General features: G+C 47.8%; 1 protein-coding gene across 3 annotated transcripts in view; it reads right to left on the bottom strand.

Moving 5' to 3' along the window:
* Window positions 1-18,323, bottom strand: part of Cmtr1 (cap methyltransferase 1) — a 43,486-nt gene extending 25,163 nt beyond the window's left edge. Inside the window, exons 1-5 of one of the 3 annotated variants that reach the window (XM_087597416.1) lie at window positions 18,206-18,323; window positions 17,949-18,073; window positions 15,748-15,882; window positions 4,393-4,544; window positions 2,665-2,823 (exon numbers count right to left, since the gene is read on the bottom strand). In XM_087597416.1, coding sequence (XP_087453542.1) covers window positions 2,665-2,823; window positions 4,393-4,544; window positions 15,748-15,882; window positions 17,949-18,073; window positions 18,206-18,216 — 582 coding nt within the window. In that variant the 5' untranslated portion in view covers window positions 18,217-18,323. 3 annotated transcript variants of the gene reach the window in all.
* Between the last annotated feature and the right edge of the window lie 1,149 nt (window positions 18,324-19,472).

Genomic DNA, 19,472 nt, shown 5'->3' with positions numbered 1-19,472 from the left:
TTGGTGACTGTCTGTTGTGTGTACACTCAACTGCAGATGCAGTAAGGTGAGTCCTGGGCTTAAGGCGTTTAATAAGAGAATGAGGACAGAGAAATACTAGGCAGTTTCACATAAATACAGCTGTCCTGAAGCCTCTCCACTATGTTCACAAAATTACCCAGAAACCAGCGCACCGTCTCCCAGCACCGATTCTAAGAGAGGAGGCCGTCTCTAACGGCTTCCTCTGAGCTTCAGGTACTTTCCTGCACGGACCTGAGCAGGGCTCTCACACTGACACTCCTTGCAGAGCTTTTCAAGAGCGATGTTGTTTACCCATGGTTGAGGTTGGTCGGAGGTGGGGACTGAATATGTCTCCGTCTCGGAATAACTGTCAGTGAGTCCAGGACTAGAACACCATGGATCCTAACCCACGGGCTAACCTGAGAGGCAGCTGGGCAGCCTGCTTCACAAGCAAGAGTTACCATTGCAAATCCAGGCAATGAGATTACAGGTAACATTACATGCTCTGAGAGGCATAAAATGCTATCACAATGCAAGGTCTCGGGGCAAGGCAACCACTATCAAGACAGAAAAGTTAAAAAGGAAAATCACCACAGCCTTTATGCACGGATCTGGGAGTGAAGTGTGGTTTCTTCGCCCATTTAAATCCATACCTTTAAGCACAAATGCAAACTATACACTGTACATGACAAGAAATCCAAACACAGTGGACACTCCACTGTTGAGTAAAAACAGAGCCAATCTCCCCACTGAAGCCTGTGCATCCAGACCACTCAGGGGGTGGGTTTGCCTGAGATGGCAAACCTTGAACCCGTGGGCTCAGGAGCCACTGACTCTCCGTGCTGTGGCCCACCCAGCCTCATTTGCCTAAGTGGCTACCAACTGACTATTCGGCCACAGACCTCTGTCTTTACGGCAGCTTCTGTCTGAGAAAAATGAATTATGGTCAATGGCAACTGCAGTGGCTTCACCACAAAAAAGGAATTTTTTAATAGCCTATCTCCTTAAAAAGTGATATTTTACAATTGACTTTCATACTTCAAATTTAACAAACTGTATTCATATTCTGCTCCACTGAAAGGATCAGAGCCACTACAATTTATTTCCACACAAGTGAAGATGAGGAAAACAGCCGGCCTTTCTTTTTTTTTTTTTTTTTTGGTTCTTTTTTTCGGAGCTGGGGACCGAACCCAGGGCCTGCGCTTCCTAGGCAAGCGCTCTACCACTGAGCTAAATCCCCAACCCCACAGCCGGCCTTTCTAAGGCCGCAGGCTGCATAGAGCCACAACTATAAATCTTTACGCAGTTCCACACTGTCGCATCCACAGCTATGAGGAAACAGAGCAGGCACACCACGAAGCTGTTAGGTCAGGGCCTGTCAGAATCGGAGAAAATCTCAGTACATCTCGCCGGCCTCCTTCCTCTGAAATGTCATAGGGGCAAGCACCGTGGCATTCTGCCGCATTCAGAGCCACTGCTGCTAACTACAGCCACTATGCTGTGGTCAGACAACTGCTGTTCCAACCTCAACTCTGTAGTGCTCAGATGACTGCTGTTTTCAGATGCTTTCATCAGGCCCTGACATTTCAACCTTTGAGGAACAAGGTAAAAATGGGTAAAACTTCAACACTATCTGTGCATAACAGAGAAAAAGCCTCTCTTCACCCAGAGGCATGGCTTGGGGGTAAGTGCTTTCCTGGAACGTGTAAGATCTGAAGTTTGATTCTCAATTCTGCACAAGTTTCTCTGTCTCACAACAAATACAATCAAGTAATAAGTCAGTGAGCCACCTGCATGGGAGAGCAACACACAGCACAACCTGCTCAGGGCCTGGCTGACAAGCCAAGCTGTGATTTGCACACGAGGGGCGGGGGTGCTCATCCCAGAGAGAACTCCCTAGCCTGAGGCTACTTAGCCTGGAAACGTCTCTTTCTACCATTCTGTCCTCCAGCCTTAGTCCTAGAAAGCAGAACACACTGCTGCCTCTGCGTGCTGCCTCAAGGGTTCTTTTCTCTGTCTCAGTTAGGGTTTCTACTGCGGTGATGAAAATCCATGACCAAGATGCAATTTGGGAAGGAAAGAAAGGGTTGACTCGGCCTACACTTCCACATCACAGTCCACCACTAAAGCAAGTCAGGGCAGGCACTCACACAGGACAGGAGCCTGAGGCAGAGCTAAGGCAGAGCTGACGCAGAGGCCATGGAGGGCGCTGCTTCTTCAGTCTGCTTTCTTTTTCTGTTTGTTTTTTGAGACAGGATTTCTCTTTGTGGCCCTGGACATCCTGCAACTCACACTGTAGACTGGGCAGGCCACGAACATAGAGTGCCTGCCTCTCCTTCCCAAAGGCGTGCAACCACCATCAATCACTGCCTGGGTACAGCCTGTGTTCTTACAGCACCCAGGACCAGCAGCCCAGTGGTGGGTGGCATCCCCCACAATGAGCTGGGTCCTCTCCCATCTATCACATGATGCACCAGAGATTTGCCCAATCTGCTGGGGACATTTTCTCAATTGAGTTCTCTCTTTTAAATGACTCTATCTGGTGTTGACATAAGACCCTACTCAACCTGCCTCCCCAGGGCTTGAACTTGTTAAACTACGGTCTCAGAGAGCCACCCACTCCAGAAGACCAGCATCTTTCCTGTTCCCACCCTCACCAGTTACCTCTGGCTCATCTCGCCAGTCCACATTCAGCTCCTGATCGAAGCCCTGCAGTGTCAGGCCCAAACCACGTCGACCTTTCTGATTGGAGGTCTCCACGATGTCCTTCCGACCCTGGCTGTACTTACCCAACCCCTCGCCTTCCCTGAAGCCCATTTTGGCCTGAAAAAAAGAACAAAGCAGAATTAATTCAGTCTCCGTCACAGGCCACACATGGTGATAAACCCTGAGATATATCGATGACTGAGGCCTAGGGTCTGCCTGCCTGTTAGCCTAAGGAGGGTAAGAAACATACCTAACTCACTGTGGGCCAGTGTCTGTTCTGCAGAGTCTGGGGCAACCCCGGGGTTAGATAAATCACTGTAGTGCTGTATTTAAAAGCACCAAGAATACTTAATGAATCTCACTGGACGTTTGCAGCCATTTTGTCTGATTAAGTCAACAGGAGATCCTGAGCAGAGCTCACAGAGAACCTAACTTAGCACACAGCAGCGTCAAACTGTAGCTTCTCTCTTACCCTTTGCCCAGGCCTGTGGCACTCAGGCTAGGACAGTGCAGGCTCAGAGGAATCCAGTCAGTTAGGAGAGTAACTTGAAAGTTCACTTCATATAAAACAGAGTGATGACACGTTAAGGTCCTGGCACAGAAATGCCTTTTTAATGGCATTTTAAAGGCATACATATGTACACACTAGACAAAGGTAAGACCTCAATAACCAGGGACCCAAATCCCTTGAGTCTTACCCAACTGAGGAACTCCAATGCTGAGCACTAACCCCTCCTGGGGGAGGGGTCTCCATTCTGTTTGAAAGTTGCCATTGAAGCTTAGGCAGGAACGGGCAGACTCTGTAGCAGTCACAACCCTTTTCCAGGATCTGTCACAAGCTTTCCCATATTCTACCTACCCAAAGCTTACAGGCTTCAGGTTAGAACCCTGACCTATGACTTCAGCAGAGCCCGCCTCGTTCTTAATCTGATCCGACAAAATTACAGGAGCCAACCATGACACTGGTGAAGCTGGACAGAGCGAACGTGGACATCTCTAAACGCTTCACAGACACTGCATTTTATGGAGGAAAGTGAGTGGGTACGAGAGCTGAAAAAGAGAGTTGGGCCTTACATGGAAAGAGACCGGGCTGCCTGCTTTTCAGCATCTCAGAATCAAAAGGCATGAAGCCCTTTCCTTTGAGAGTATTCACTAGAGCAAAGGCAGCATGAAGCCTCCCCAATGCTGCCACACACCCACGTCTGGGGAAGCATATCTACACATCCTTAGGATGGTCATGGAGTAGTGAGGGCATTGAACTGCGGTCCAGTTCTGCAGGACAGCACATACTGGTACTTTTCATGGGATGATTCCAACATGACAGACAGACATGTTATTGAAGGAGACTGCTCTTTCTCTACTAAATTTCAACAGCCAAACACTGAGTGGTGGTGGTACACACCTTCAATCTCAGCATTTAGGAGGCAGAGGCAGGCAGATCTTTGTAAGTTTGAGGCCAGCCTGGACTAAAGAGTGAGCTAGTTCCAGGATAGCCAGGGCTATACAGAGAAACCTTGTCTTGAAAAATCAAAATAGATAAACAAACAGCCAGAAAGAGAAAAAATATTCACAACCTAGCTTGGGCCAACTTGTGCCTCACCCTAAACCCCAACACAAGTACACCCTGGCCCTCTTTCTCTCCCTCCTCTGGTCAGGTCTAGAAATCCATTCCAAGCAATGGCCTACCATAAGCTTCTGGGAAACACTGTTATACATGGAATAGCGAGAAGATGTTCCCTCCACAAGGGAGTCTGCTTTGAAGGCATCTTTGAAACCATCAGAGCAGGGCTGCTTCCCCTCTGTCTCACTGTCAGATCCGCTGAGGCTTGTAGTAGATGCTGGGAACGAAAAGGGCAAGCATTAGACAGGTCTGGATCACAGGACTGCCTCATACACCCACACTCCACTCACTCTGCCTATGTCTAGCATGGGTCCTGCACTCAATGGAGGTCACACAGTGATGTCTCTACTCTGGCCAGCTGTATACTCGGAGGTCACCAATGTGCCTAATGGCATGAACCAGGCCCCAGAGCAGGAATGCACACATGACCATTTCCTTACCTCACTTCCAGTCCTAGCTATTATCAAACTGAGATGATAAAACCAGCCTCAAGAGGCTGCTTAAAAACTAAATGACACGAAAGAAAGCACGCAATCACTGTAATGTATACAGGGATGGTGCTGGTATTTTCCAGTAATTAACATCTACTTTTCTTTTTTTAAAGATTTATTTATTATATATGAGTACACTGTAGCTGTCTTCAGACACACCAGAAGAGGGCATCTGATCCCATTACAGATGGTTGTGAGCCACCATGTGGTTGCTGGGATTTGAACTCAGGACCTCTGGTAGAAAAGCCAGGGCTCTTAACCACTGAGCCATCTCTCCAGTCCAACATCTATTTCTTTTAAAAACTATCTTTTTGCTTTTATCCCACTTATCCATCTGTCTGTCTGGGTAAGTTCCTGGAGAGTGACTGTGCAGAGTCAGAGAGAAGCCTGTGCGAGTCGGTTCACTCTTTCCACTGAGTAGGTCAGAAGCACCTTTTCCTGCTGAGCCATCTTTTCCAGCCCAAATTCCTCAAATCTGATTGCTTAACCTCCTAGTTAGTTCTCTCTGCATTCAGTCCCTCAAACTTAGACAAGAGTCTTCTCTGAAGCTGACTACAGGAAGAGAAAAAGAGGAAAGAGAAAGGGATGAGGAGACATGTAGAGAGGCAGTTTTGGAAGAAGAGGGAAGGCGGGCTAGGGATGAAGGTGACTCCCACAGGACCCTGGCTGCGCAGACAGCAGAGGAGACAGGGAACGCTTCCTCTCAATGCTCTCCAGATCGGGCGCCCCCTTGGGTGCGTACATACCCTCTGTCATGTGCCTGATAACCCTATTTACCTGAGGGCTACTCCATCCAAAGCAGTTTCTAGCCAGTTCTACTGTGACAGACACTATGGCCAAGACTACCTGCCTAGGATGGGACCACCCAGCTGTGCTGAGTCCTCCTGCATTAACCATTAGTCAAGAAAATGACTGGGCTGGGGATTTAGCTCAGTGGTAGAGCGCTTGCCTAGAAAGCGCAAGGCCCTGGGTTCGGTCCCCAGCTCCGGAAAAAAAGAACCAAAAAAAAAAAAAAAAAAAAAAAAAAAATGACCCAGGCCAATGTGACAGAGGCGCTTTCTCAGCTGGGGTCTTTCTCTACATCACCCTAGCTCGTCACAACTTAGCTAGCACAACTGAGCACTTGTCAGTTTGACACACGACATATCACCACTCAACTTGTCTTTGTTTTCTCATCGTCCCTAAAATGTAGTGTAAATATTAATATCACAATAGAAAACATAATACAACTTTAAAACTTTCAAAGTCGGGCTGGGGATTTAGCTCAGTGGTAGAGCGCTTACCTAGGAAGCGCAAGGCCCTGGGTTCGGTCCTCAGCTCCGAAAAAAAGAACCAAAAAAAAGAAAAAAAGAACCAAAAAAAAAAAAAAACTTTCAAAGTCTTAAAAAATTTTAACATTTTAAATATTCAGCTGGAGAGATGGCTCAGAGGTTAAGAGCACTGACTACTCTCCCAGAGGTCCTGAGTTCAAATCCCAGCAACCACATGGTGGCTCACAACCACCTGTTATGGGATCTGATGCCCTCTTCTGGTGTGTCTGAAGACAGCTACAGTGTACTCACACAAAATAAATAAAAAAAATAATTTCAATTCGGGCCCAGCACGGTGGCACACACCTCTGATCCCAGCACTCAGGAAGCAGAGGCAGGCAGATCTCTGTGAGTCTGAGGCCAGCTACAGAGCTGGTTCCAGGACAGTCAGGGCTACAAGGCTACACAGAGAAAACCTGTCCCCCCACCTTTACTGCCTGGGACCCGCTCATGATCCTCTGGGTTCCAAAGGTCTAGACGTCTAGCTCTATCTCTCCAGCTGTCATTCACAGCACACACAGCATGTCTCAGAGGCCCGGGAGCAGAGCGGCTGCTGACCTTGGTGGTCATTCCATCATACTGCTGTATCCAGTGGCCGCTCCTGGCCTCTCACAGTGCCAAGCCTCTGCTGCTCTCTATGACCCCTTCATGCCTTTAAAACCAGGACCAGGGGCTGGAGAGATGGCTCAGTGGTCAAGGGCATTGACTGCTCTTCCAGAGGACCCAGGTTCAAATCCCAGCAACCACATGGCAGCTTGCAGGCAAAATACCAATACACATAAAATGGAAAAACAACAATAACAAGAAAACAGGATCACATGGGAGAAAACTTATACATTATCAAAGCCAAGATGAACTGTAGCCTCAGCCACAGCCTTTGTGTGCTCACCCTGAGGAAATAACTCCCAGAAGATTTTCCCTCGGTGATGCTGGTCTCCTGCTAATCCCAGATGGTTCTCAGCTCCAATTACTCAGCGTCAACTGTCCCAAGTAAAGCACTTTGGCTCTAGCGGGGCTCACCCCTTCTTCTTCATAGCTGATTATCAGTCACATCTGACACAACCACAGACTCTTAATTCAAATTCCATAAAACTATCCAATTCCTCAGAGTTTCTAAGGAACTCTCCATCTTCTCTCTGGAGCTTCTGAGGCCGGGTCTCCGGCATCGGCACTGCTCTCAGCATCATCCTCCAAGATCTCACAACAGCTCAGTGAGCTCTCAACACGAAGTAGTGTTTCCTGCCCTATGTTCCCAAGGCCTTCCACAATCCCCCCCCCAAGACAACATGGCCAGGTCAGTTACAGCAACACCCGGAGATCCCGGTACCAAGTTCTGGTCTAGTCTGCTTTTCTGCTGCCGTGATACAGTCACCAAAAGCAGCTCGGGCAGATCTCTGAGTTTGAGGCCAGCCAGGGCTACAGAGAAACCCTTTCTTGAAAGAAAAAACGAAACGCACTGCACGTGTGAGCACACGTGCCCATACGAGCGCAGGGCTCTCAGAGGGCAGAGGAGGAGCGAGCCTGAGCAATGTCTCCTGCCCTCAGCTTCTCGTATCTTTCAGAGTATAAGAACCACACAGATACATTACTACTTATCAAAATACAAGCCATGTTAAATTAGCCTAGCAATGTGGCATAACTGCCTTTAGGAAAAATGAAAGTTGCTGGGCCAAAGCTGGTACAGTGGCATGCGCCGTGATCCTGACATCCTGGAGGCTAAGGCTGAGCCCAAGCTGCATAAGGAGAGCCTGTCTCCCTGGGAGGCTGGGGGAGGGGAGACTGGTGCTGTGGGAAGTCCGAAAACAAACGCCCCATTACACAGCTCTGTACTGAACCAAGGGGGTCACTGCTCAGGCTACAACTGAAGCTTACTTACATCATGATTCTCAAGCTTACCAATGTCACCCGTCTGCGGCTGAGACTCATACCTGCATCTTCCCCACTATGCCTTCCTGGCTCTCCTGTCCACTGAGCCCAGTACTAAGTCACCCCACCATCAGCAGAGCACCCACTATGGGAGTTAAAGCCACTTACTTGCCACATGCTATACAAGGGTCAGAATTACTCATACAGAGCAGGAACTCTGTCACAGCCAACGCTGTATTCCCAACACTCAGGGTGAGGCTTCATTTAGTAGAAATGACTTAAATCAGCCGGCTACTGTCTTTTCTGAGGCACTACTAAGTATATGTGTGATGGTTTGCATATGCTTGGCCCAAATGTGGCACTATTAGGAGGTGTGGCCTTGTTGGAGTAGGTGTGTCACTGTGGGTGTGGGCTTTAAGACCCTCATCCTAGCCACCTGGAAGCCAGTCTTCTCCTAGCAGCCTTCAGGTGAAGATGTAGAACTCTCAGCTCCTCCTGCACCATGCCTGCCTGGATGCTGCCATGTTCCCACCTTGATGATAACGGACTGAACCCTGAACCTGTAAGCCAGCTCCAATTAACTGTTGTCCTCAGAGAGTTGCCTTGGCTACGGTGCCTGTGCACAGCAGTGACACCCTAAGACAATATGCCTCAAGTTATTTCCTGGTACAAGAAGTCTCAGGTGTTCAAATCTCAAAAGACAAGGACAGGACACACTGTACAAGAACGTGGCCTTCCTCCAGCCATGTCTAACCCCAATTTCACCACCACAAGTCTAAAATAAGACAGATACATCAGAGGCCCATAAGAGGGCTCAGCAAGTGAGGTGTTTGCCATGGAGCCTGAGGGCCCGAGTTCTAACACTACAGCCCCAGCAGGAGGGGAGGATCGTAGTCCACTAACTGTCCTTTGCCCTCCACATGCCATTAGCCAAGTCTCCAACTGACACACCACCACACAACAAAAAACAAATAATTGTAAAAGGTAATTATGAAGAAATTTAATTTAAAAACTAGGCCACCAGGTAGGGGTCCATGTCTTTAATCCCAGCACTCAGGAGGCAGAGGTAGGTGGGTCTCTTGAGTTCGAGGCCAGCCTGGTCTACAGATCAAGTTCCAGGACAGCCGGGACTACACAGAGAAACCCTGTCTCGAGAAGGGGAACCCTAGAGGAAATGAGAGACATTAGAATTCACAATGCTGATCTTGTTCACTGTATCAGACAACTGGGGCTGCTAATACAGCATGGTGTTATCACGCTGCTCACTACGTACAAGGGCCTCGATTGGATCCTTAGTGCTTACTTAAAAACAAAATATTGTGGGGCTGGGGATTTAGCTCAGTGGTAGAGCGCTTACCTAGGAAGCGCAAGGCCCTGGGTTCGGTCCCCAGCTCCGAAAAAAAGAACCAAAAAAAAAAAAAAAAAAAAATATTGCTTACTTAGATCAGACAACGCTTTTGTTTCAGAACCTGTTCTATGAGAGATCTAAAGAATATTAACATTTTGCAAAAGAAAGAAAAGGCCAGAGATGGAGAGATGGCTCAGCGGTTAAGAGAACTGACTGCTCTTCCCGAGGTCCTGAGTTCAATTCCCAGCAACCACATGGTGGCTCACAGCCATCTGTAATGGGATCTGATGTCCTCTTCTGCTGTGTCTGAAGACAGCAACAAACATAAAGCAAACAGACAAATCTTTAAAAAAAGAAAGAAAAGGCCAGTAAATTCACGGACCAAAAAAAAATAAAAAATAAAAAAACCCACAACATTCACAGTGCATTCAAAATATAATATACTCAAGACTGTGTTTCTATACCAACCCCATAATAAGGAGAAATTCTGGTGTAAGAGTCATGAAATCTGCCCTTTCCTACTAAGATGGCTGCCTAATTTTCTTTTCTTTTTTTTTTTTTAATAAATCTTTTTTTTTAATTTCATTTATTTATTATATATGAGTACATTGTAGCTGTCTTCAGACACACCAGAAGAGGGCATCAGATCTCATTACAGATGGTTGTGAGCCACCATGTGGTTGCTGGGATTTGAACTCAGGACCTCGGGAAGAACAGTCGGTGCTCTTAACCACTGAGCCATCTCTCCAGCCCCTAATTTTTTTTTTTTAAAGATTTATTTATTTATTTTGTATATGAGTACACTGTAGCTGTCTTCAGACACACCAGAAGAGGGCATCGGATTCCATTATGGGTGGCTATGAGCCACCATGTGGTTGCTGGGATTTGAACTCAGGACCTCTGGAAGAGCAGTCAGTGCTCTTAACCACCTCTCCAGCCCCCTAATTTTCTTAATAAGGAAGTATCTCGCTTATCTCTACCAATGTAGCACAAGTCACAGTGGCAGAGAGTGCTACTCAGGAGGAGAAAGGGCCAGAACATTAACAATAAGTAACCATGGAAACAGAGAGAGGTGATAGTTATTTTCCATTTTATACTGTCCTGCAAAAATCAGGGTGAAAAAGCCCACAGGACTCTAAGGATTACCATGCTGAGCTCTGAGAAGAGATCGGCTCCTTTCCAGAGGACTCATCATGAGGCAGCTCCGAGAGTGAGCAAGGCCTCCTGAGAGGTGAGAGGTGAGAGGTTCTAGGCTCCCTGGGCTGCAATCCATCACCGCCGTAGCCGTATGGATGAGGGAGCTCCACGGCAGAGCACCCAATGCTCAGGAGTGCTGCTGCAGCAACCGGCAAGTTCTCCTCCCAGCTGCCCGCCCTCCTCTACCGGGCACTGCTCGCTACTGACAGCTGGCTGGGGAACGTGCCCCATGGCACTACTGCGAAGTCGCCTGCTATGGAGCATTAGAATCTGCAATGTTGACGAAGCTCTTAATCCTTTACTAGCCTTGTGGACATGCTCAGGCCTGTGCTGAACTTTAGAAGCCTAGATAGAACCCTGTGTCCTCTGTCCAGCTCAAGCGAGGCCTCCAGCTATTAGCTTCCTGAGGACCTAACGGCGACAGTGTTGTGGCACACACACTGCCAGATGGGCAGGCCCTAGCCACCCTTAGTTCACGAAGGCAAAGTCGTGTTTTCTTTTCCTTTCATAACATTTTTGGGCAAAATAATGATGGGAAAAGTCAAATTTGGGTGGGAAACTTACTAGGCACAGAGCTCCTGCATGAGACTGGCCCAGAGATCTTTGCACTGCACGCCTCCTGCCATGCTCTAACTATGGCACGGACATCACATCAGACTCAGAGAGGACACTGGCAGCTGAGAGTCCTGCAATTCCTTGTGAGACAAGGATCTGAAAAGGGTGATAAGCCTCATGTCCCCTTACTCATGTACATAAAGCCAGCTCCTCGCCTGACATGACTTAGGGGAACGAATGTCCAAAGACTGCAGCAGCTACTACTTAAACTGTGATCCCCTGGCCTCCGGGGCTACTCTTTTCAGAGGAGTCAGAGAACTGTCACGGCTGCAGGAGAACTGAAGGGCAGGCTTTGTTTCCTAAGACCAGCAAGACTGTAGTGAACACCGAGAGAATTTAGTAATGAGGCTCTACATTAGCAGGGCTAATAAGGCCAGTCTATTAAAACCACTAGTTTCATTAAGAACTTGCCAAAGCTGGGTGACAAACCTTTTTACATCCCAAGGAGCGTGCCTTCTGAGATCTACGAGAAAGCCCCAAGCATTACTTAGGATTTTCATCTAGGATTTCTGCCTTACCTGATAGAAAGCATTCCTAAGTCATTTTAAAGGCTGACTTTATAATAGGTTCCCCGCTATTGGCAAAATCATGTACATGCTGTAGAACAGTAGGAGTGCCTGCCAAAGTTAAAAATTAAAGTGATACCGCAGGACAGCGCTCCCACCAATCCTGGCCAGGTGAGCAGCACGCACATCCAGAATAAATTATGAATTTTAATAAAACATCACATCGTACCTAACAACTGCTGGGGAATACACTCATTCTTGCTTAAAGATGTCATTTCTCTTTCAAGCCAAACAAACAGTAACTCATTAGAGCAATTGAAACAGATACCGAAGGGAGTTTTTGATTAAGGTCATGAATCTGGACTGACAGGAAAGCAATGGTGTCTCAGGGCAAAAGCCTATTTAGGGAAGAATTAGACCTGGTGAGGGAGCTTTGCAGATTCTGAACCAACCTGCTCCAAAAGGATCGTGAGCCACACTGCAACACACAGCTACAAAGAAAGGGAAACTGTCCTAGGACCTAGACCAGTTTTCCTGTTTAAGAAACAACTAACGAGAGGAAAATGCCCTCAGCTACCTCTTTTTACTTCAAAAAGACTATTTGACTACAAGCTCCTGCGAGTTTATTTCTATGTGAAAATGCTTTAAAACTCCCCCGAGAGAGCATGATGCCAAGGTGCCCACAATTAACATCTCTCTCCTTTTCCCTGGATGAATGCCAAGCTGCTGGCCGGCAATGCATCTACCTACCGTGTGAATGACATCAAACAAACTGATGGGACAGTTCTGCCAACGAACCATCACCTCAACCGGCCACAGGGGGAGACACAGGACCAGACCGGAAGTCACTACTGCCCTTCTATTTCCTGATTGTCTCCAGAGGGCATTTCTCAGTCATCTAGCTGAACAGTGTGTGAGGTAGGGCAGCCGGGCAAGTGGAAACTCTGCTGCAGTTCAACAGCGTGAAGAAGAAAGCTGCACGTGCCGCGCGGGAGACAGAGCTTCTGACAAGATGGCAAACTTGTCTGAGCACACTGTCACACACAGGACACACCTAAGAGGACGCAGCCGACAAGATGGAGGAGGGGTGGGCAAAGAAAGACATGAAGCATTTTAAGATTCTTAGGAGGTTGACACTGTGACCTTTTCTCAATCCTGTCCAATAATTATATAGTAAGCATTTTCTCCACTGCGGTCACGGAAGAGTGAGCAGGGCCGCTGAGTAGTCAGGCCGACTCTTGTCCTGTTTTCATGTCCCTGTGAGGCTGCCTTCTTCCTATGGTAAATTAACCTGCAAATATGTACCTCTAAGGGTTTGCCTCTGCCTCTGATTCGTTTCAGCAACTGAAAGAAACCACCTGTTCTATTGTCAGACACATGAGGAACTGGCCAGCTCCAAGTCGCCACTCCTTACACACGACAGCCACAGCCAATCCTAACTGAGTCATGAAGCTACTTCCAGAAAAGGCTAAAGCTATTTTATAAAATTAACGGATTGTGCTAGGATGGTAATCCCACTTCACAGTCACAGTTTTGTTTTGTTTTGTTTTTTTCTTCTTTTCAGAGCTGGGGACTGAACCCAGGGCCTTGCGGTTGCTAGGCAAGCGCTCTACCGCTGAGCTAAATCCCCAACCCCCACAGTCACAGTTTTAAGTTTAAACTGTCAGCTGGGTACAACACCTTTACCAGCATTTGCAAGGTAGAGGCAAGCAGATCTCTGCAAGTTCAAGGCCAGCCTAGGCTATACAGAGAAACCCTGTTTTCTTTTTGTTTTCTTTTTTTTCGGAGCTGGGGACCGAACTTGCCTTGCGCTTGCTAGGCAAGTGCTCTACCACTGAGCTAAATCCCCAACCCCAGAAACCCTGTTTTGAAAAAAGAAAAAAAACAAAAAATGAGAAGTTTAAAATGTCAAACAGACTAGTTTCCTAAAAGGAGCCTTACCATCCTCACCCGGGACCTATTCTCTCGTCTTTTCAAAAATGTCACCAGCAGGATATGTCCAAAGATCCACATAGCACGAGGCACTTACTCCCAGACGCACTCACTCTTGCCCCTCACAGGCCTCTCTCCACAACCAAGAGGACCTATGTACCAGCATGGTTTTCCTTTCCCTTTCCATTTAGTGACCCTGGTCACGTACAGACTTTCTCTTCTACCCTGAAATCCAGTCAGAGTTTTTTACGACAGTTTTTGGACAGGTCCCACTACCAGTTCAGGCTTGTCTCAGGCTCAAGTGATCTCTGCGGCGTCAACCTCCCACCCAGCCAGGAACCAGGCATACATGACGGTGCTCAACACCACTGAGAACTTAAAGGCAGCCATACCTCTACACAAGGTCACTGTCTCTGTCCATCCTAGACCACAGCTCCACCAAAACTGCCTGTCAGGCTTTCTCCACCTATCCTCACTGGATCAGCTAACGTGTAACTTGTCCTCCCGTGAGTCTACCACTAGTAAGTGAACTTCACTTCCTAATACCCACAAAGGAAGCACCCCATCCTTTTAGTCAACAACCTGTTACAAAGTTTCATTCCAGTTTACTGCTGACCTCCAGGGCATGCAAAGTGCTAGTGAGCTAGTGTACAGAGTTGAAAACAGCATCCTCCTCCAAATTCCTGTCACTATAAACCAGGGAAGAATTTTATTTGGAAACATAGTCTTTGCAGATATAATCAAGTTCAAACATGATAACACTAAAGAGGCATAAGTCCTAATCCAATGACTGACATCCTAATAGGAAAATGTTATCACAGATACAGGAAAGCAGCAGCAGAAACCAGAGGCAAACCAGAGGCGTGCAGTACCAAGGACAGTCATCGAGCCACCAGACATTACGGAAGCAAGAGGGGAAAGGGAGTCCTTCCCAAGATCCTGTACAGAGAGCATGCAGCCCTGCTCACAACCTGGCTGAGAGCACTAGTCTCCAGATGTGTGAGAGAATAGTGTTCTACTGTACGCAGCGCAGGGTGACAGAGCTCGTTCCAAAGAGCAGCTCTCAGAAATGAATGGAAACTGAGTACAGTGGTGTACGTGTTTAATGCCAGCACTCAGGAGGCCAAAGCACGTGGATCTCTGTGAGTTCCAGGACAACCAGAGACACATAGTGAGACCCGTCCCAAAACAAACAACAAACGAAAGAAAGAAGGAAGAAAGGAAAAAGGAAGGATGGATAGAAGGGAGGGAGGGAGTGAGGGAGGAAGGAAGGAAGGAAGGAAGGAAGGAAGGAAGGAAGGAAGGAAAAAGGCAGGATAGATAGAAGGAAGGAAAAAGAGAGGATGGATAGAAAGAAGGGAGGGAGGAAGGAAAGTAGGAAGGAAGGAAAGAAAGAAGAGAGGGAGGGAAGAAGGAAAAAGGATGGATAGAAGGAAGGAAGGGAGGAAGAAAGGAAAAAGGAAGGATGGATAGAAGGAAGGAAGGAGGGAGGGAGGAAGGAAAGAAAGAAGAAAGGGAGGGAGGAAGGAAGGAGGGAGGAAAGAAGAAAGGGAGGGAGGAATAGAGCTGGTTTGTCAGAGTTAATGTGAACGGAGTACTCCTAACTGTCTGGTATATAGGGTGAATTCAGAAACTGTGAATGTCCACAATGGTCAAACAGGAAAAGCGAAGCTTCTTTCCACCGAATCTTTGAGCTGGAGATAAACAGCAAGCAGCACAGACACTCCACCATAGCTGGGTATTTCTGATTACAACCGCTGAAGGAACTGAGAAAACCGTATGCAAGGACCTGAGTCAGACCAGGCAGCTGCAACCCATCTCTCCAGAGATGCTCCCAATTATTAATAGCTGTTAAAAACACAGCATTCAATGCTCGACACTTCTACCTGATTTAAGGCGGTGAGAGGGTCACCTGCTGAAGGACCAGGAACAGATCAAAGGCACTTCTGGATCCACCCCACCTTTTAAAATTTAAAACAAGTTTCCCTACTCTTAGTGGGAGAACAGCAGCAGAATGGAAGAGTCTAGATAGCTTCCATCCTTCTGTCACAGTTTTCTAATTTTGCCCAAGGGGCAGTGAACTACATTCCGCTCAATCCAAGCACTAAGGATTCAAACAACCTGATGGCCAGTAGCCTCAGACAGGCCAGTGTACCTTTTGCCGCATGACTGACAGAGGAGAGAGGTTCATCATCAGATGTGGAGCTGAGGTGCCGGGCAAGCTCCCCAATTCGCTTCTGTTTCTTGAGGGGGGCAGTGCACTCTGGGTCAGTTCTCCTCTTCATTGTTACTGCAACCATAAATCCCGTCAGTCAGCTCTTGAGTTAGAACTACTGGGAATGAGGCAAGGACCCCAAGTGACCACTGCACACATCTCCGAGTGCTAACACTTGAGCGGGCTCTTCCTCCCAGAGAGGCCCAGGAAGGAGGCTAGCCAAGCTCTGTTTTTCAGTAACAATAGTTAGTTTCCCTAGGAAACAAGTCGATCTCAGAATCAGAGACCTCGGTGCTATTGGTATCAGATATCAAATGTTACATTAACTCAGAAAGACACGGGGGTGGAGGGGCATGGGGGAGTGAGTACTTGTTACTCTATAACTTTTGAGACAGTACTGGTTATTTATAATAATGTATACTGAAAGCAAATTATGAACCCTACTAAGTGACAGCTACCAGTATTTCCAAGGACCATCAGAGAAGGATTGTTTCCCATCATTTTCTTGCCAGAACAATTAAGATATTATTATATATGACAAAAATGGTGGGATCTGGCTTGTTTCCTGACTTGAAATAGGAAAGAACAGTGTAAGGCAGGGAAGTACTAGTTGAGTGGCAACCAAGAGGGATGAGAGAATCAATGGATAGCTGCAGTAGTGAGATACAACGGCTTTTTTTCCCCTTTAAAAATATTCTTTGACATCAATTTTTAAGAATACAAATACAGTAAGGAGTGGAGCGCTGAGTATGTTTGGCATCTGCCTCTGTCTTAACACTCCGGAGTCTGAGGAAATCTGTAGAGAACCTGGAGCAAAATACCAAGGGCTTGAGGAGTGGATCTCTCAGGGAGCCCTGCCCTGTACATGCAAGATCCTGGGTTCCAGCCCAGCTCTGCACAGGGGAAAAAATGGAAGAATGGGGAGCAAGCTTCCCATGATGGCCAGGAGCTGGTTTCTGAGAAACAAAACAGAAAGGATGGGGAGCTGGAGACGTGTATATGTCTGAAATTCAATTTCCAGCACCCACACTGGACAACCCACAATTGCCTATAACTCTAGTTCCAGGGAAACAGACACCTCCGGCCTATGCAGGAACCTGCATGCCTACTCAAAATAGTCAAAATACTTTTCATAGGAGAAAAACATCTGAATTTTACTTTGTAATGATATGGGGCATCCTTTTTTTTTTCAAAATATTTATAAGTGGATGGGATGAAGTAATTACAAAATCTTCAGGAAAAGCAGTATATTCGGAGAAAAAGGAAAGAGAAAAGTTTGGAGGTACGCTGATATCTTTGGGGAATAGGGACATAGGGATACAAGAATGGACTTCCCTGGCGCTTGAGTCAGACATATGGTGGGGTTTTAAGACCATGTTTTCACCGTGAATTGACTACTCAATGCTGTCATATGAAAATCAAAGACAGTTCAACTTGTTTCAAAATAACTTGGAGAGGGGAGAATAAGCATCAGCAGTCGAGGCAAGAAAGTAATAGAACTTGAAGGGTTAATAGCGATCCCTCCCCCAGAAATCTAGCAAAATGCTGGATCACGTTTCTGTACTAACAGCCCAAGGATGAACCAGTGGACCCAATGTACAATCATCCCAATTTCTTAAGTGACACTGGCAGCGCCTGTCAGAGGAAAACAGGAAGGCCAGGGGACTGATCCAAGAGAAAGCAAGGCTCCACAGAGCCTCATTTTCACTTGATATCATAGATCTCCCGAAAAGGCCCCCAGGCGAGCCTGATAAGCTCACCGCTGAGGCTTCGCCTGGCCACAGCACGTTAAAAGGATCTCCTTTAATTCTTAAGTCGTCCCGCGGTGTGGGTGTGTGTGTAGGGGGATCACTGGGAACTCAGTATGGTCTCCGATGGGTGTGTGTTGGGGGTGGGGTGGAGGGGAATCACTGGGAACTCAGTATGGTCTAAGATGGGGCAGGTGCGAGTACAGGAAACAGCTTTGTAGAGGGCAAGGCGGCAGATACGAACGTCCCCCTCCACCACAGCGCCTTCGATTGGGGCCTCGCAGGGAATCCAAGCCAATCCTCTCATTTCCTCGGCAAGGGGAAGGCCAAAGGGCTATCGAGTGACCTACAATGGCAGACGCGCTGTGACCAGGCACTTCCAAGCGCGGCTACCCGTATGCAGAGGGGAAAGAAGGGAACGCCATCTCCCCGGCTGAGCTTCTCGTTTGGAAATCTCAGGTGTTGAGACTGTGTGAGCAGCGACCAGCAGCAGCGGCAACCTCGGCTCGGAGAGGTTGCTGGGGAGAGGAGAGGGGAGCAGGAGCGGAGAGTGGCTACCAGAAGGCGGGCAGAGTGGCCGCCACCGGGGAAGGATGCTGTGCCCGCGCGCCCGCCCGCTCGCACCCCCCGGGCCGCGCGCCGGCACTCACACTGAGGGCATGGGGCGAACTGCCGGCGAGCGGAAACGAGGGATCAGGCCGCCACTGTCCAGTGTCGCCGCTGGCCTTGTAACCTCCTCCTCTCTCACTTTCGTTTCCTCGCAGGGCCGGCTGGCTACGCGGTCGCGCTCGGATCCCGCCCTGCGGGCGGCGCCGCTTGATAACGTCACGAGCCGTCAGCCCCGCCCCCTCTGGGTTCAAGCTCGGCCCCTGGGAACTGCCCAGGTCACACAGCGCTCAGGACTCGAGGCGCTTGCGCGGAAGGGCGACCTCGAAAGAATGGGGGGTGTGGCGGGGGATGGGGCGGGGGAGCCATTCCGAAAGTAACCCGTGTCTACTCCCGCTCCAAGGAGGAGAAATCAATACTCCACTTCAGTTTATTCATCTTGTTATGGCGTACCTGAAGAGGAAAAACTCCCAAGATGTCTTAATAAATCATATGGAGTCTTTATTATTTATTACCACCAGCTGGACTGTCTCAGGCAAGAGTAGCGGGAAGCACCCTCGGACCTCCAGTTTGTTCGGTATTTTAAAGACAAGGACCACAACTGTGATGCATACAGAAAGACAGTTCCAGACATGTACAGCAAACAAGCATTGCTTTTTTTTTTTTTTTTTTTTTTTTTTTAAGAAACAGAGAGACCGCAATGAAATGGTCAGGCAGTAAACCTTTAGCCTCAGAATCTCAGTCACATGCTATAGGAATTTATGGCTGGTATAAGTAACCAGAGACCAGTTTTTTCCCAAGATAGTTTTAGCAATTTAAGTGTTCTTAGGAGCTGAGTGGTGGTGACGTTGGTGGTGGTGGTGGTGGCGGAGGCAGCGTTCGCCTTTAATGCCAGCACTCAGAAAGCAGAGACAGGCAGATCTCTGTGAGTTCGAGGCCAGCCTGGTCTACATTGCTAGTTCCAGGGCAGCCAGGGCTACATCGTGAGACTCTGATTTGGAAACCAAAAAAAAAAAAAAAAAAAAAAAAAACAGTATTCCTAGGAAGGATTTCACAGCATGGTATAACAGTAGCTCACTACAGTCTCATTGTTATAATATAGATTTTTTTTTCTTTTCTTTTTTTCAGAGCTGGGGACCGAACCCAGGGCCTTGCGCTTGCTAGGCAAGCGCTCTACCACTGAGCTAAATCCTCAACCCCTATAATATAGATTTAAGAACACAGTCAGAGACACAAGTAAGCTGGCCAAGGTCTGTTCCTGTTCCATAGGGCACATTTAACAAGGACAGTGGACTAGGCATGGCTCAGTGT

The sequence above is a fragment of the Rattus norvegicus genome, chromosome 20 (assembly GCF_021556685.1).
Source record: "Rattus norvegicus strain SHRSP/BbbUtx chromosome 20, alternate assembly SHRSP_T2T, whole genome shotgun sequence".
Lineage (NCBI taxonomy): Eukaryota > Metazoa > Chordata > Mammalia > Rodentia > Muridae > Rattus > Rattus norvegicus.
The sequence above is the reverse complement of the archived record's forward strand: the minus strand, read 5'-3'. Positions and strand labels throughout refer to the sequence as shown.